The 18091-nt window shown below is 45.4% G+C and overlaps 1 protein-coding gene across 5 annotated transcripts in view; it reads left to right on the top strand.

The window, feature by feature from the left end:
- Vps13D (vacuolar protein sorting 13D) overlaps positions 1-18091 on the top strand; it is a 118142-nt gene that overhangs the window by 80525 nt on the left and 19526 nt on the right. For all 5 annotated transcript variants that reach the window (XM_077654273.1, XM_077654272.1, XM_077654269.1 and 2 more), the window contains exons 58-62: positions 2857-3058; positions 3617-3809; positions 6137-6316; positions 15582-15748; positions 17244-17372. In XM_077654273.1, the coding sequence (XP_077510399.1) occupies positions 2857-3058; positions 3617-3809; positions 6137-6316; positions 15582-15748; positions 17244-17372 (871 nt within the window). The remainder of the gene's footprint in view (positions 1-2856; positions 3059-3616; positions 3810-6136; positions 6317-15581; positions 15749-17243; positions 17373-18091) is intronic.

Raw genomic sequence — 18091 nt, 5'->3', positions numbered from 1 at the left:
CTTGTCCTCTTGTTAAGCTGGTCGATTTGATGAAAATTTTTGATTTCTAGAATTATTTTCTTTCCTAGCCCTGAAGTCTAGTTTCGTGACGAAAAATTATAGCAAAATATTGAGTACAAATTTATAAATTGCGCTTTTTAGAAGTGTGGTCGTCAAAAATTGTGAGGTAATTTCTTTGATTTCAGTGCCGCATTTCTTTGACCAAAGCGAAAGCGAAGATGCCATAAGCGAGGGAATAAACTTTAAGGTTCGTTTTCTGACCTCTCACATTTTCTGCGACTGGATCACTCACCTTCGTAATTCGCATGAAAATCAAATGATTCCATTTGTCGCAAACTATTCCTGAGACGTTGAGGAGCGTAATAAATCTCTCGATTTTTTTTCCCTACACGTGCAGTATTGTGTTAGTTATTTTTTGTAAGAAACATTTTCATGTTACTATGCATGCATAAGTACTGATCATATAGAAAAAGAACTAATCGCGTCATCATACAAAACGGCTTTATGCACATGCTGGCATAAAAAAACTGCGCACTATCTACTCAATTATTTGAGACCTAGCTTGGGGGGACTTGACGACGGTGTTAATTATAATTACCCAGAACTCCACCAGGTATAGCTATAAATAAAAAGAATGACTGAAACTAGCGTAGGAATTTCATATTTGCACCAAGTTTAGTTACATACCGCATGCATGAATAACGAAAACACTTTTCATGCCGCGTCCCCTCTCAATCTCGCCACGTGTCTGTTAGTAGCACGCCTGCGGCTACTTCTTTCCAAACAAGCTTCGCGATCATGTATTACCTCATGACACATGCATGATGCAATGAAAAAGCATATGGCGTTTAGCACACTTAAGGTACGCTATTCTAAGCCCACCAACACGACCGCGCAAGATTGACACAACTTACCAGACTTCTTTCTACTCGAATGAAATAATTACGTCGTCATATCAAGAAACAGTTTCAAGTAAATATTAAATGTCACAAAACGCGCCATTTAAGCATGGTGTGCTATTAACAAAAAAACGCATTCCTTGGGGGCGAGTGAACCTGTCGGCGCCCCATGCACTCCAGCTCAAGGTGATAAGTACGTGTGCAGCTACATATGTCTTTTTTTCCTTGAGCAATTATCAGCCTACTATCCTGAAGTTCAGGTGAATGAACGCAGTAACTTGCATGGGCAGTGCCTATCGACTCCCAGACTTCGCGCTTTACTATCGTGGCCCAATGCCTGTTAGCCAGTTTCCGAATGCGGCATTTATGCGCGAGAAACCTATCGAGGCTAATTTAATATTTTTATGCTACTACGCGGATCCAGCAGTGACACAGCTGGTCAATATATGCTGCTTCTGCAGTGCACAGGCTTGAAGCAGCCGCCGGTAACTGCGGCAGCTGCGGTAGGCACGTGAAAGCGGAACCTGTTTTGCCTACCATGCGAAAGTCGCTGCTAACATCAGCGCCACCGCATCTTCGTGACGTCGCGGGGTGAAGGAGGTCCATATAGAGTAGTGTTTGCAGGCTAACATGCTGTTGCCATCAGAAAAAGCTACGAGGTGGGAGTTAAGTGATTAGGCCTTGAGACAAAAATGAAAACACGTTTATTTTTAAAAACTACGCTGTGCAAAAATCAAATAAGCAAAAAACGAATATGTGAAAGCAGTAGGCAAGTTACATGCATATACACTTGCAACGATTAGTAAATGAAACGGCGCCTTTTATCTAGTTGTCATCATGTTGGAATCACTTTACGTAGCTGCAAAAGATGCACATGTATTTTTGCCTGTGACGTGCCTCACTGCTTTTCTCATGGAACGGACTGCAGAAGCAGCACGTGCTTCATAAGAACAAAGTTTCATATTGAAAAGAAAGTAAAATTGACTGCAGCGGAAATCTGGAAGGAAAGGCTCTGCCTCACTTGGTGGTGGAATGATGGCTACGATAGAAGTGGCCTTGAGCCATTGCAGAAACTGGAACATGACACTTTTTCGTGACCTTTGTGCATGGCTTCATATTCGTGGTGGCTTGTCGTGGTTACCAACATTGTCAGCGTTCTTACATGGAGTGGAAAAATCAGGCAATGACAGTCTGTGAATAGATGGCGCTGCACTAGCAGACAAATCTTCATAAGGAGGTTGAGCCTCCCATTTCGCATTGGTCTGTGTTCTAAGGTTGCAGAAAGAAGCATCGTAACATATAACCACACTACTTAATCCAATGATCTCATTGTCTCGCTGTGCTTCTGGCTTCTGCACTTGGCTAGTTTTCTCTTGCGACCGACTGTAACCCATACTCAATAGCCACCAAGCTGTAGCATACTTCTAACTAAAGAATGCTGGCCTTTTTCGACTAAACCGAGTTTAAAACAATGAATTCAGTGTACTTTTATTGTTGTTTCTTGTTCCATTTTAAACTGTAAAGTTCAGCCTTTTTTCATAACCCATGTGCAGCTTTGGGATGTCAAACCCTACATATAATACCATACCGTACCGTACTATAACATGCCTGTTTTTAGTCTGGCTCACATGCATAAGGTAGTTTCTGACAAGAACTTCTGGAAAGGCTAAAAAAATCTAGTGAAACACTTTAGGACCTGACAAGCCAGTTAATGACCAGATTCTTCACTTATTATATTTGAGAGAAGCGAGGCACACCTCTGGGCTTGTCTTGCTTAAGAATGGAAAACTGCGCTAATTCACTCATGATTAGAAAAGCTAACACTAGTGATGCGGAGGTCGGACAGTGCATATTGACGAAGTAGTGCTAGCTGTCCAGTGCTATCCCCTCAGCGTCTCTTTCTCATCTTGTCTTTTTCATCGGTGTTGACTTGTGTGTCACTTTATTCCTGTTTCAGTGCGTCCATACCAGATCTGCCTGCAGCCCAAGTGCACGACTGCAGTGCCCCTGCCGTATGTGTTTGCCGACATGTGGGTGCGGCCGACAATCTCCCTGATTGCCTACTCCTCCCTGGAGTGGCAGCACGTTGCAAGCAAACGGCAGAGCGCTGGCTACTCCATCACATGCTGTCCCATACGCAACGATGCCACCCTCTTCAGGTGTGTATTTCCACGTGTTTTGCTTTGCTAATTTGCAGCCAGCTGTTAGCATGCAGCCCTGTCACTGTTTTGTTCACCATGTGGGACAAGTTATCTGGCATGTGACTCTTACGCACTTCTAGATTGCTCCAAAGGTTCATGTCGTAATCATGTGTGGGTGATTCTGTGCTGTCTGGGACTTTCAAAAAGACATGCAGCCATTGTCTAGAATGTTCAGAGCCATGCTTACTGTGCAGCTGACATTCGCTACCCTTGATTGGGACGATTACTGAATGCACATTTTATTATTGATGCTCATATTGTTCAAAGGTACACATTCACCACCATAAACGATCAGTTTCTAGCTCTACGCGAGCCTGCTTTACATCTCGGCTGTCTCCTGGCCTGCCTGCTGTCAGCACTGCATGGCAGTCTTAAGTCTTTTATTGGTGTTCCCTTCACCATTGTCGGGAAGGGGGGGGGGATGTATGGCTATAAGAGCCAGTGCTGCAAATCAGCAAGAGGGGTGCTGCCAGGAAGTAATTCATGTGTTGGTACGTAATCTCTGGACTTTGACAGGTTCTCAGTGGATGTGAAGCGCGAGAACTATCCCGACAAAGATAGTGTGTCCAGCACTGTGCCTGGACACACAATCAGCCTGCTGCCTCCCATCAGAATCCACAACCTGCTGCCTTGCGAGCTGGACTATGTGGTCAACGAGGGTCAGTGCAAAGGCATCATCTCTGCACAGAAGGATTGTGCACTGCATGAGGTATGTCTTCAAGTTCTCACCTTGTTGCTGATAGATCGTAGCAGTGAAGATAAAACCGGCTGGGTTCTTTTGTTTGAACCTGCCCACCCACTGCTTTGTGCAGTGCTGTTTGTGCTGTGAATAAGCGGTTTGTGAGTTTGTATTCTATTCAACGGTTTGTGCATTGCTTTTGAGTGAACAGCTAAGTGTGTCATCGTCTCAGGGCATACTGCTTTGCTTGCACTTGGCTAAGTACGTTTGTGACCTAAGAAGCTTCCCAGGGATATCACAGTGAGCCTTGTGGGGTAGGTTGCGTGTGGCGTCTGCAACCTATGCTAGACTATTTACTTCGTTCCACAACCTTAGCCAACATTATAATAAGGCCCCTAGTTTCCCGTTAGTCTACGAAAAATCACGGATTTCGGCATTTTGGCGGAATTGTGTGTTAGTAGTTACATTAACATTATTGGTGTTATTTTTGTTGTGAATGTCAGTAGGACCGACAGAATGATGGGAGTTTGATTAATATGATCATCTTAATTCTCTTAAAAGCTAGAATTTGGTAAAGAACAAAGTTCTACTTATGCTTTGACATGCTTGCTCCCCAGTCCACTTGGACAAGCTTGCATGCTAAACATGGCGGCTCTGGCAAAGACGCATTCACACCCTTCCTTGGGAACAGTCGCTGTTTGGCACCTTTTGAAAGGAATATTAATAGTAGCAGAAGCAAGTGTGCTTAATTCAGAGTAACACATAACATCCATTTGGGGGGCTTTTTCTTGTCGCAATACTGGGCCAGCCAAGAACAAAAGGAAGTGGCAGAAGGTGGTGCAAAACTTCCATGTGGTGGCGTCCCATTTTCTGGCATGGTCACTACTGCAGGCACAGGATTGCACTCTGGGGCATCATCACTGAGATCACTCATTCTCTGTGGGAGCATTAAAAGAAGTGCTAACCTTCAAGTGAATGGAATACCAAGTAGAATAAAACCCCAATAATTTGAACTTGGTTAGTTTGAAATTCCGGGTAATTAAAAGAATTTCTGCAGTCCCGGGATTTTTATTGCAAATTTGACCAGATAATTCGAAGAGGTGGCCTGCAGGAGCCTGGTTAATTCGGAGGTCTGGGATGCTATGCGGGTAAGCCCGATCTCGATTTCACTGCAAACCAGTCAAGCAATGGCCCATCGGGCCCCTCGCACGTGTGATCGCGCGTTTGTACTGCTGCCGGAAGAGGCTGTGGCCTGGGTCGTCCGTATGGATGCACAAAAGTCAAAAGATGTCAGCGAAGGCACCATGCACGTGCCGGAAGTGGCACGCGGCACGCCGCCGTACACCAGTTAGGGGACGCAGTACCTGTGAATTCTTTGATGGGTCCTTGCTTAAACCTACCTTGCAGCGTTGTGCGTTGTGCTGCTCCAGATGGAGGCGCGTTATCAGCATTGGCAGGCGCGAAGCGCTCGGAGATGCGAGCCCGCCCTCTTGCACTGTCAGATGTACCACTGTGTAAAGGCGCAGGGTGACCTTTCCTTGTTGAAAAAGTTTAAATGGAAATCTTTCTGTGACGAGTACATTCATCTAAACACATGAAAAAGTACCAGAGAAGCACAGAGGTGGTGTACCCCTTTGCCTAGATTGTGAGCGCAAGAAAATGGCGATGCTGTACAAAGCGAACACTGATTAAAGAGCTTCTGGTGCCGGCTTTCTCATTGCGGTACCTAAAATAACTGGCAGTTCACCTCTCATCTAATATCCACCGTTGAAGGGTGTACACAATACGGTATCGCCGGCTTCGAAGTTAGTGTCCCGTGGCACACAACACCGCAAATACGAAAGCCAACGCCGACAGAGCACTTGCCTCGGTCATGTTAGTAGTTCTGCATTCTTTCTTATCTTTTTTGTCATCCTCGTTTTCCGGGCCTTCCTTGCATCAGCGCAGCACAGTTCCTGCCGCAGCATATTCGGTTTCACATTTAGGCTGTCTTTCAGGGCTTTTGACCCATCACGTGCACTCATTGGCAACGTTCAGAAACCGTGCAGCCATTGAAGGCCAAAGTTCTCGACATGGCAGTCACGCTGTGTGCTGACTTCCAGAGTGGTGCAGTCGTGCGGAAGCATCAGAGCATACATAAGAACATTGACTGCTTCATCCAGCAGGTTTTTTTCGTGAATTCTAGAACTCGAAAATATTCTGTGTTTCCGAATATTGCTATTCGCTTTGAAGCTCGAACCAAGTACCACATTGTTCGCTTCGATGTTTGAAACGTTCAAATATTTGCACAACCCTATGTACAACGTGGTAGCAATGTGTAGCCAGAACTGAAGCCTGTGTTTTTTCCTGGACTGTAGGTGAACACGGAGCAGTATGTCATCATTGGCTTCTCCCTGGAGAACTTCCGCAAGTGTACCAGTCTGGTGATCCCACCTGGGTCGAGCAGCTTCTCCACAAGACTAGAGACACATGACACCGAGGGGCGGCTCCTTCTGCTGCATGCACGTGTCAGCGTGTTGCGTGGCAGGGCACTCAAGGTCAGAGCAACTTGCTTGGCTTTTCTTCCCCTCTTCTAGGGGCTCTCATAGTGTTTGCTGTACAGTTGGCATGCTCTTCATGTATGTTCAGTAATATTATACAGCATAGACTGCTTATAGCGCATACCGCGGGAGTCTGGAAAATCCTCATTATAAGCGGTACTGCACTGTAACCAAAATGTAGCTTTTCCATGCATTCGTGTTTTCAGAATGGCCAGCCTACCTTTCAAAGTGCACCTGACAACGCATCAGATGCACAACACTGCAATCACAGGCAGCAAAGAAGTTTATTTCATTTTTTTGTTGAAGCGTCGTAGTGAATGAAAGAGCGTCATTATTTCAGTCTGGCGCTGCGACTGAACTGCGTTGCTAATGGCTTCATCTTCAAAAACAGTGAGGCACTTCAGCACTTGCTCACTGGAGTTTCTCTGAGCGCAGTAGCGGCGCAGTTTGTTGCAACAGTCGTGCGTGTCTTTGCACGAAACTTCTGTTACACTTTCACTCACTTCGTCGGGCTCATCCTCAGATAGAGGCTCATCGCGACTGCGCACCGCTGCCACAATGTCTTCACCTGTGGCGGCTCTCTTCACACACAATGCCGTTGGGGTCAACGACGGCGACGGTGACGAGCTCTCGTGGCGATCGTTGAAACTTTGAATCCACACGTTCAGTGGGTTGAAGCCATCATGCCCCAAAATGTTTGCGAAGCACCTGGCCTTGGCTTGCAATATCGAGCCACTCACAGGAATGCTCTGGGCCCGGACCTCGCGAAACCGTTCAAACAAAGTGGCGACATCTTCGCACTTCGACGCACGAATCTGTTTTGTTGCAAGCGGCGCGGAGGCTTCCTGCAGCTCTTGTCACAAGTTGTTGCTGTTCTTCCAAATGGCAGACACAGTAGCGTCGGAGACACCATACTTTCTTTTGCCACCATAGCCTTTTTCAAACCGTTCTCGACATCCCTTACAATGCTCTACTTGATTTCGAGAGCTTGACGTTTCCTGGCTTTCGGAGGAGCATACGCCATCGGAACTTAAGACAGCTGAGGCTAGTAGACTTGCTCACGTCCGCTGACTTGCCTGCGTTGTCATCTTTTCACTACACGTGATGACACATATCTCACTCATGGGCTCAGACGTGACAAGATGCTGCCGCACGGTTGTGTGGTACAAGCAGCGCTTACAGCCACCGCTCCGGCATGCTCATCTGGCCGTGCCATCACGTGCTTTCAATTTTGTCCAATCAGTGTGCCCAACAGAGGCGTTTCGGAGAGTGAGAGGAAAAATGCCTGCTTTGCGTCTTTTTTTTTTCTACCCTCTCCTGCCTTCCGCCTTGCCTTGAACCACGCTAACAACGCTCCTCCGCCCCGCCCGTTGCCCCCTTCTTGCGCAATCTGGGAAGCACACTCTTCCCACCCACTGGTACCCACGGGCCCCACGGTACCCACGGTACCCGCAATGCCCACGGTGCCCATGGGTCGGTACGCGGGCCGCCAGGTTTTCCAGAAACCGCACTATACGCGGTCTTCAGTTCAATTCAATTCAATTCAATTCAATTTATTTCAACACTACAATGTTGAGGACCGCGAAACAAAAAGCCTTTTATGGCTTGACAAGGTCTGCAGCCCCTTTTAACAAGCAGTGACAGAGCATAGGGTTAGGTATTACATATTAAGCTAGAATTACCTAAGTCCCAATAACGCGAGTGTCAGACATAATGTATATATATAATATATACATACATATATGTGTAAAACGAATTCAAGTGAAACAGAAAGTATATGCAGTACATATAGCACTCACGTACAATTGAAACCGAAGGAATTAACGCTAATTACTAATGCACATTATACATACAGTCGAACCCGGATATATCGAATTCGACGGGGATCGGAAAATAGTTCGATATAGCAAAAATTCGATATACAGATATAGGCCAAAAAAGCACTTGCAATCATAAAAAATTGTGGCTTACCAATTGGAACAGCCGCGAATCGCATAGCATGTGCTCACAATATGAAAGCGCTTTATTTCACGGAAAAAAAATCACTAATTTTCGGCTGCTTTTTTTTCTGGGAAATGAAGTTTAAAACACTAGTTTCAATCTTCTCGAGACTGTCTAGGTGCGAGAGCCCAGCGCCTTCCATTTCGCCGCAACAGCGCCGAATCAGGCTGAACGCTGACGCCAGTTCAGTGGCTGTGCACGGACGCGTTTCTTCGAAAACACAGTTGCCCTCGTTGTCGCTGGAATCGCTGTCTTGAACGCCAGCTATTCTGGCCACAATGTCCTCATCAGCGAGGTCGGCTACTACTTGAACTTCGCTGTCAGCATTAATGAAATCATCAACAGTAACTTCGGGCGGGACGGTGCCGGAAAAATTGGACAAGTCGCGGAACGCGTCCTCCAAGCACTCATCGTCATCTAAAGCTTCCGGACATGCATCTCTGGCCACTTCAAGGCCTGCCTTGCCAAAACAGTTGGCTACTGTGGCCTGCTTCACGTCGCCCCAAGCGCCGGTAATCATCTGGATCGCGCCAAGCAGGTCAATCTTGAGATCGGTTCCCATGCGGAGGTTTATGAGGAGCCGTTGAATAAGTCGCTTCCGATAGCCTACCTTGAATGCCTTTATGATACCCTGGTCGAGGGGCTGCAGTCTCGCTGTGGTGTTCGGCGGGAGAAACTTCAATTCGATGTGCTGCAGCTTGCAAGTTGTTTGATGGGCCGAACAGTTGTCTACCAGAAGGCAAACTCGGCGGCCCGACTTGCCCAACTCAGCGTCCCAAGCCTGCAGCCATTCGACAAAAAGTTGACGTGTCATCCAGGCCTTCTTATTACAGCCGTAGCGAATGGGAAGCTGTTTACAGTTCTTGAAGCAGCGCGGTGACTTGCTCTTCCCGATCACGAATGGCCGTAGCTTGCACGAGCCGTCCATGTTGGCTGCAAGCAGCACCGACACACACACTTTGCTCATTTTACCACCGTGGCATGTGGTTCCACGAAGAGCGAGTGTCTTATTCGGCAACATTTGCCAAAAGAGACCAGTTTCGTCTGCATTGAAGAATTCTGCAGGCGAAAACTTCTCAGTGATCTTCGGCCACTCCTCAGAAAGCCACTGCTGCATCTCCTGGCTGCTGACAGCCCCACTTTCGCCTGAAATGGCCTTTCCTACAATGCCGTGGCGGTTTTTAAACCGTTGCAGCCATCTAGTGCCACCGCAAAAGTTCTCTTCGCCAAGAGCCGTAGCAAACCATTTGGCCTTTTCGATTAAGGTCGGGCCATCCACGGGAATATTTTTCGCTCGGATTTCAAGAAACCACGTGTAGAGTGCCTTCTCCACTTTGTCAAAAGCAGCAGGGTGCACACGACACGCTCCCGAGCGACTTTCCTCACCTGCTTTAAGCTTGATGTCCTGCTTGTTTTTTAACAACGTACTTAAAGTACTCCGCGGAATGCCGAATGCGTCTGCCACGGAGGACTACTTTTCTCCATTCTCGACACGCCGGATTACTTCAAGCTTTCTTGCAAAGTCCAGATTCTTCCTCTTTTTTATGTCCGCGGATGCCATAGCTCACCAGATGACTGCAATCACACACGCTACACACGGCACGTTGAAACAGAGGTACGCACAACACGCACGATGTGCAGATGGAGCAGTCCGAGCGAAGCCTGTTCGAGCGACAGTCAACGGGGCTGCGAAGGAACGACAAAGGGAAAAGAAAAAAGAGAGCGGGGAAAAAGATCGGTGGAATATGCCGTCGAAGGCACTATGTTCGTTTTTTGAGCCCTCTCTGGCTCTCTCGTCTCCCCTGGCCCACGAGCGACCGTGCCGACCCTTCACTCTCTCTCTCTCCCTTTTCCCAGGAAGCGTGGCTTGGAAACGTCGCCGCGTCTCCATGCCGCGCACTCTCTTTGATGAGCTCTAATGCCCTTGCCCAATGCACACGCCGGCGGTAGAGGAGGAGCGAGAGAGCTCGCGCCGGTGGGGCGCAAGAACGGGGGAAAGGCTCTGCTTCTCCGTCGCTAGGCGACGGCTGCGCATGCGCAGAGGAGGAGCCTGCTGACTGACTCTGCGGAAAAGTTTACCTCTGAGGACCGGACACGAATGTCTTTGGGAAAAGCGCACCTTCCAGGGGCGCGGCGCAGCGCGCCGTTCGATATATCGAATGTCCAACGAAAATGGAATTTGATATACTACGCAATTGTCCTATACTTTTACATAGTATTTTCAAGGGGGTAATCTGTGTGTTCGATATAGCCGATATAATTCGAAATATGCGGGTTCGATATATCCGGGTTCGACTGTATATGAAATCAACAAATGGGTCACATAAAACATACTGCAATGCACAATTCGGCAAATACACTGTTACAAAAACAATTTCTTCCATTTTTGCGGAAACAAAGAAAAGATAGCTACCTAGATAGCACAATAATGAAACTTATACAGTGTTAATTTTATTTAGACAAGATGGTAATGTAAAGCGCAACATTTGGTATGTGTAATTAGTCCTTGCCCGTGGCATCTCCCAGAGTTCGCAACTGCGCGTATTTAACTTCCCATCTCTACGTTTTAAGTTCGATATAGTATTTAACGTGTTGTTATTTCTTTTGATACCTGTTTTATATCGGTGAATTAGTGTTTGCTCATAAATATCAGGCATAGGAAGTAAATTCAGTTTCTTGAAAAGTGGGTGCGTATGTGTGTCGTGGGGAACGTCCAGAATACTACGGACGGCCTTTTTTTGTATTCTGTGTAATGTGGTGATATTAGAAAGTGTCGTAGTACCTCAAACAAGATGGCAATAATGAATTCGGCTGAGAAACAAGGATTTGTATAGGAGAAGTTTGATGCTTTTAGGGAGAAAATATCTTAACCTGCATAAAATTCCACTCACACGGGGTATTTTCGCAGCGACTAAATCCACATGCAAATTCCACGACATATGTTATTCGAATACAACCCCAAGGCATTTAACAGTAGGCACAATCGGAATAATAGAATTATTAAGTTGTAATGTTAGGTCTGTAGCGACATTACGATTTCTCGGTCTGAACAGAACAGCTATTGTTTTCTTAAAATTTATACTAAGTGAATTTGCGGTAGACCACGAGGACAGTTTTGTTAGTGCTTCATTTGCGATGCCGATAGCCTCTGTGGAATTCGGTGCGGTAACCAGAATAGTTGTGTCGTCCGCGTACATAATAAATTTCACATTACTATCTATAGTAACTAAGTCATTGATATAAATACAAAAAAGCAAGGGCCCCAGAATACTTCCTTGTGGCACTCCCGCGTGAACTGGCTTTAAATTAGACACATATTGTTCTATGATCACTTGTTGCATACGGTGTTGCAGATACGACTGTATTAATTCAAGAAATACGCCACGAAATCCATAATGTTCAAGTTTGTTAAGTAGTGTGGAATGATTTATACAATCAAACGCCTTCGAATAATCAACAAAGATGCCCAGAGTACATAATTGCTGTTCAAACGACTGCAATATAATTTCCTTTTGAGTAAGTAAGGCAGTTTCTGTCGACTGCCCTTTCACAAAGCCATACTGCATACTAGTTATAAGGTCGTGTTTGATCAGAAATAATGTCATGTGGGCATGTACTAGTTTTTCTATACCTTTAGAAAAAATGGGCAACACAGATATTGGACTGTAGTTTGTCAGTTCGTTTTTATCACCACCTTTGTACAAAACTACTATTTTCGCAACCTGAAGTCTTTTCGGGAACAAGCCCCTAGAAAATATCAAGTTGATTATGTGTACTAATGCGGGTAGAATCAAGTCCAGGACATGCTTAATTGGCATGATCTTGAATCCTTCGACGTCACAACATCTGCTGTTTTTGATAGACATAAAAGTAGTAAATACCTCATTTTCCGTAGTAGGCGCTAAAAACGCAGATTGTTTAGTCCTGCAGCGAAGATAATTCAAAGAATTAGGATCATGATTACTGTTTACTAAGGTTGTGAAATAGTTACTAAATGTATTTGCAAGCGTCTCATTTGATAAAACTTTATCACCTAGTGTAATTTCTGTTAGTCGTGTTCTTATCTCCTCGCCCAAGAAAACCATTAATACGCTTCCAGATAACATCAGATTTCTTTATTACGTCATTATTGAACAAACTATTCAAATACTGTCTCTTCTCTTTACGCAAAAGACTATTTGTTTTGTTCCTTTGCATCTTAAATTCATGCAAAGCTTTTTCAGTCCTGGTGTCAATAAAAGTCTTGTAGAGGCGGTTTTTGGCACGAATTTCACGGATACAGTTTTTATTTATCCATGGTTTTTTGGCTTTACGTGCTGGTTTAACTACTTTGTATTTGAAGCATACGTGCTGCCGCGTATTAAGCGGTATGCCAATACATTGAACTCTATGGGAAGCGAAGCGGTTGTCACAAGAAGCCTCATATAATGTGGTCCCGCATTATAAGCGGTTACATTATAAATGGCCTGAGCTGTATTTAATTCTTTAATTATTTGCTTTGAGTTCGTTAGTGCGAGAGATTCCTTCACTTTCTTTGAGCAATCTTTCAATGGCTCCGAGAGTACAGTAGAACCTCATTGTAACAAATTAAAAGAGGCCCCACTATTGCTTTCTTTGCTTCATTATAGCTCGAAATGACCTTAGCTGCAATTGTCGCAAAACAACGAGCTTACCTTTCACTGTGTAAATTGAGGACAACATAGCTGACATTTAATCTGCTGCCGACGCATGCTTGCATCAATGTGGTGAGCGAGCTTGTACATTTAAATAGGTGCTCCGTCCAAATTCATCCAAAACAGATGCTAGCAAAGGAATCGTTGCGGCACAGCGATCTTTATTGCAGCCCGTATGAGCTTCAGTGCTTATAAGACGTGGCTAAAAATTTGGAACGCATATTTTCCTGTCCACATTGTTCCTTTAAGGGAGCCTTAGACACACGCACTGAGTGCTTTCAATGCGGCTGAATGTGGTTTTACCAACTGAATATGTCAGCTTTGCCAACACATACTCGTTTCTTCCGCGGCCCACGCAGGCTTCAGTGCCCAGGAAATGGATCCTGGAGGAATAATGTTGCACAGGATAGGGAGATGCCTATTCAGTGCATTTAACCCCATTTTCTTGGTGCTGAAGTCAATACGAGGTGTGGGAAAACCATGTGCTTGGCAGCAATTCTGTCGCAAGTACCCGTTTTGGTCGGCTGTCCACATGGCACACGAGCACGCTGGTCACAGCAGCCCTGCTACACGGCTTCCGCCAGATGGAAGGTTATCATTGCTTTCATCAAGGCCACCTTTTGTTGAAGGGAAACTATCTTGCTCTCCTGTTTTCCGACATGGTCACTCATCTTGGTCTTACAAAGACAGCAGGACATTGGTACCATCAAGCACACGAAACACACTGCCAAACGGTCAAACCACGTAACCATGGGGCAAAAACTGAAACTAAACTGCAGCACACAGCACCTGAGAAGCACAGCATGTTCACAGCGGTTCACACGCAGAAAAGAAGTTTGAGAATGGGAAAATTCTGATGACCTTGGCACCTATGCCAAGGCGCACCAGTTAATGTGTGCCACGCTACATGAGGTTGTTTGGTGGAACTCGAGTTTGGGCGAAAATACACGTCGGATGTCAAAAGTTTATTGCACCAAAACTGGCAAAATGTCTGGAGAAATGTTCTGTGCTGGCCCTGTTTTGGACAAGAAGAGTTTTATGCATGTTTTGTGCATGTTTTGTACATGTTTTGCATGTTGCTTGACAGAGCAGCTTATGTGCTGTAATTTGAGTTCTCTGCCATTGAATGGCTGTGCGACTGTAGTGCACCATGTAGGCCGCCTGGCAAGCGCGCGCTTATCAAGCGGCGCATGGAAGACAGATATGCGGGACATGCGCAGAAGCGACCGAGGGGGGCGTAATCCTCTCTTTAAAAAGCGCATGTAGCGTTACAGAAGGTATAAGGGCCATTTGTCGGGGCCGGCCAATTTCTTTATGCCTTCCGGGGCTGGTTGCAGTTGCCTTGCTTAGGCACCCGTTTTGTTACACCCCTTAAACTCCAGCAGGCAGGAGCGTTTCTTTTGTAGTGAAAGCTACACTGGCCACGAACTTGCGATTTCGCTGTGGCGGTGCTCCGAGGAGGCACACAGGCAGACCTTGAACCGTTGCCTAGCACAACCGCCGCAGCTGGGCGGACGCCGCTCGCTCGCTGCGCCATCTGGCATGATGTCACACCGCACGCTAAGGCGCGGAGTCTCCCTTACCCTCCCGTACCCTTGCCCGCCCTTACATGCTTAACCGCTAACCAACATATTCAGTGGTGGCATCTATGGGAGCCACACAACCCCCACACACTCACTGAATAATAAAAAAAAAAACCCTGTGTTGAGGCTGGAAATAGAACCAGGGCCTTTGGCGTTTGAGGCTTAGACGCTACCACTCCGCCACCACTCCGCCACGATGGCTCAAAATTTAATTATGAATAAAGGCGCATCTAGTGAATGCACGGGTTTCATATATTAACTCTTCTGATCGCCGCGCTTTCCCTATGTATATCCTGGCCTAACAGAGCTAGGCCATCAGCAGTTTTTAGATTTTGTTTGCATTGCTGAAATAAATGCATCTTTCTGGTGTCCACCCAGATATGTGAGACAATTACTGCACCATTTCCTTTCCTCAAAAACCAATTTTCATTTTTGTCGAAGGTCGCTTGTCAGGTGATTTGCCTTCCTAAAAAGCTTGTCGGGTGATTTGCTGTTCCTAAACCCATTTGATCAGAAGGCATAGTCTTCAACCGTTGCAAATCAATATACACAGCATAAAATGGCTAGTGAAGTTTATTTTGAGTTTGTTATATCCCTTCACAGAAAAACTTTACTTCATAAAAATGAGATATCAGATACGTGGTCTTCAGAAGCCTCCAAGGGGAATAGCTTTTTCTTTGTTATGTCTATTATTTTGTCACAGGCAGTTTCATTACTGCAAGGATTGACTGTATTGCTCTTCTAGACATCTTATGTGTACTTAGAATTAAGAACCTTTATGGGAGTTTTATACAGGAGGTCCTTGATGCAGGATTAACAAAAGACCAACTTAGCCCAAACGTGATTGACATCTGCTGACAGTTCCTTACCTGGAGAGCATGTCTAGGTCTCGTCTTTTAATGCTTAGTCTAGTCAAATTCGGAGCACTTGACATTGTCCACCTACTCAGCGTCATTTAATTTCTTTTTCTCTCCTTCCGCCTTTCTTCTTCGTTGGCAACTGCAGGTGTTTGTGTCTGTGCCTTACTGGATTATCAACCGTTCGGGCCTACCACTCATCTTCAAGCAAGAAGGGACCAACTGCGAGTCAGCTGGACAGTTTCCTGAGCATGAGCAAGCACGAAGCATGGTGCCTCTGCTCTTCTCGTTTGCCGACAGTGAAGCGTCCATGATGTAAGTGCGCTTTAAGGTTTCCGGCTATTTCCAGGGACACAGAGGTTTTCATAAAACGTACTTTACAAGCCTTCCTGCAGTATGTAAACTTCCTCGTACTGAAAGTTGGGCTGTTCGGTGAAGAGCAATGTGAGTAATGTGATGCGAACCAATTAGGAGGCATGAAACACAGACAGGCGGTCACATCATAACCTTTTTTGCGATAAAGAGAATACATTGAAAAGCAGTGAAGAACTGGCTGCACAAAGCGAATAGAAGAGACCAAGGATCCACAAATGGGATTTATTTTAGCCCCTGGTCTCATTTAACAGTGAGCACATATTAAGAGGTGTGTGTGCGCATACTTGCTCTTGACCTGCGTCCATTTCGCTGGTTCCACCATTGCGCATTATGAACCAACTAGCCCAGCAATTTACTCTATTGACATATTAAGAATTCATACCTTGATGTATTAGAGCAATCACTGTATGGGAAGAATTCTCTGAGGTTTATGCTGCTGTCTGTTGGATTCTCATGTTATAATTTGAAACTCTCTCTTTCCCCTCTACGCCGGTAAGAATCCAATCTTGTTTGACTTGGGTCATGCGGAGGGGGAGTGATACAGCTGTATCACGTCCTCTGTGCAAGAGGGTGAAAGAGTCTTATAGTAAAGTTCTCATGGCAGGCCATAAAGAAAGAGACATGGTTTCATGCCTCATTCTGAACCACGAGATGAGACAGTCTCATCCTCATGAAAGCGCATAGTCAGTGATGCCGTGATTGCGCTAGTTATTGCTTGTGAGTTATTCCCAGTCACTCATTTTTTTAAATTGGAATGAAACATTAAGTAGCTGCAAAATGCCTAGTTGGGTATGACTGTTCACCAAGAGATGATGAATAGCCTTCCTCTACCATCCCCACACCCCACCCCCTGGCCGTCTTTCACACATGCTTTCACCGTCTGTCTTGGGGACATCAGATTTTCATCGACACAGTTTTACATTTTTGTAACCCCACCCAGGGCAGGTAGTAACCGCTGATCTGGATCATGAGAGGGAAATAACTAGAAGAATAAGAATGGGGTGGAGCACATATGGCAGGTTCTCTCAGATCATGAATGGCAGTTTATTGGTATTCCTCAAGAGAAAAGCTTACAGCAGCTGTATCTTGCCAGTACTCACCTATGGGGCAGAAATGTGGAGGCTAATGAAAAGGGTTCAGCTCATGTTAAGGACAACACAGCGAGGTATGGAAAGAAAAATAATAGGTATAACATTAAGAGACTGGAAGCGGGCAGAGTGGGTGAGGGAACGAGCGCGGGTTAATGACATCCTAGTCGAAATCGAGAGGAAGAAATGGGGTTGAGTAGGGCATGTAATGCGAAGGCAAGATAACCACTGAAGTGGAAGCCTCTGTGAATATGGCACTCGCTGCCATGGAATATGTGAACTATATGTTGCTCTTGGAAGCTTGATGTGTGATGCACAGGCCTGCTGTGTAATTTGGTGGTCTGCAGGTGCAGCATGAGGGTGGGGATGGAGTTACACCCACGAAGCTTTCCCCAGTGGTGCACCTGTTTCTCGCTGGAGAAGGGCATCAAGGTGCGCCGGCTCATGGTGTCACCAAACGATGCCCGTCCTGACTGGTGAGTGTAATCTTTCCTTACCACTGGAGAAAGCTTATTTTTTTATGATTTTAATGAGATTTTCTTTACTTTCTTTTTGCCTCTGCATGTAGTGTTGACTTTGAATTTTATTGGGTACATATTGTATAAGTACATATAGTATTCGGTATGCAGGCAGAAGTCCCAAAGTCAAGCGACTGTCACGGGACCCCTGCACAAAGATATCGTTCTTTGGTGTATCGCTGCACACAGAGATCTAACCACATAAATGCTCTTTGACGGTGTTAATGTCAAATGATTCATTAAATATTAATGAGGAAAAAGTAATGAATATCAAATTTTGTGTGACCAACACATTGGATTTTAAAGTAACCAGCTGTTTTGTTTATAATCAGGAGTGAAGTCTGAAATGTGCATTTTGTAGCATATCAGCTCCAGCTATTACGACTGCATCGTACAAAAAGGAAGCGTACAAGTTTCAGAAGTCCCAACACAAATCTTTTTTTCCACACACAGAAAAAGAGTGTCAAGAAAATTGTATAAAACAGAAATAACAAATATTTGCTGCCGTGATTACTGTGCCATTTGCTGGAGAACTCATTGATACTATAAGGCACATGTGCATAAACAGATTTGAAAAAAGTTGTGTCTTCTGCTTTATTGCATTGCTAAAAGTTTAACCAGTTTTTTTTTTTCACTGGGAACCTGCGCTGCAATTCTTTCAGTGAAAAAAAAAAAAA

This window comes from Amblyomma americanum, chromosome 2 (assembly GCF_052857255.1).
Source record: "Amblyomma americanum isolate KBUSLIRL-KWMA chromosome 2, ASM5285725v1, whole genome shotgun sequence".
NCBI lineage: Eukaryota > Metazoa > Arthropoda > Arachnida > Ixodida > Ixodidae > Amblyomma > Amblyomma americanum.
This window is presented reverse-complemented; position numbering and strand designations above follow the sequence as displayed.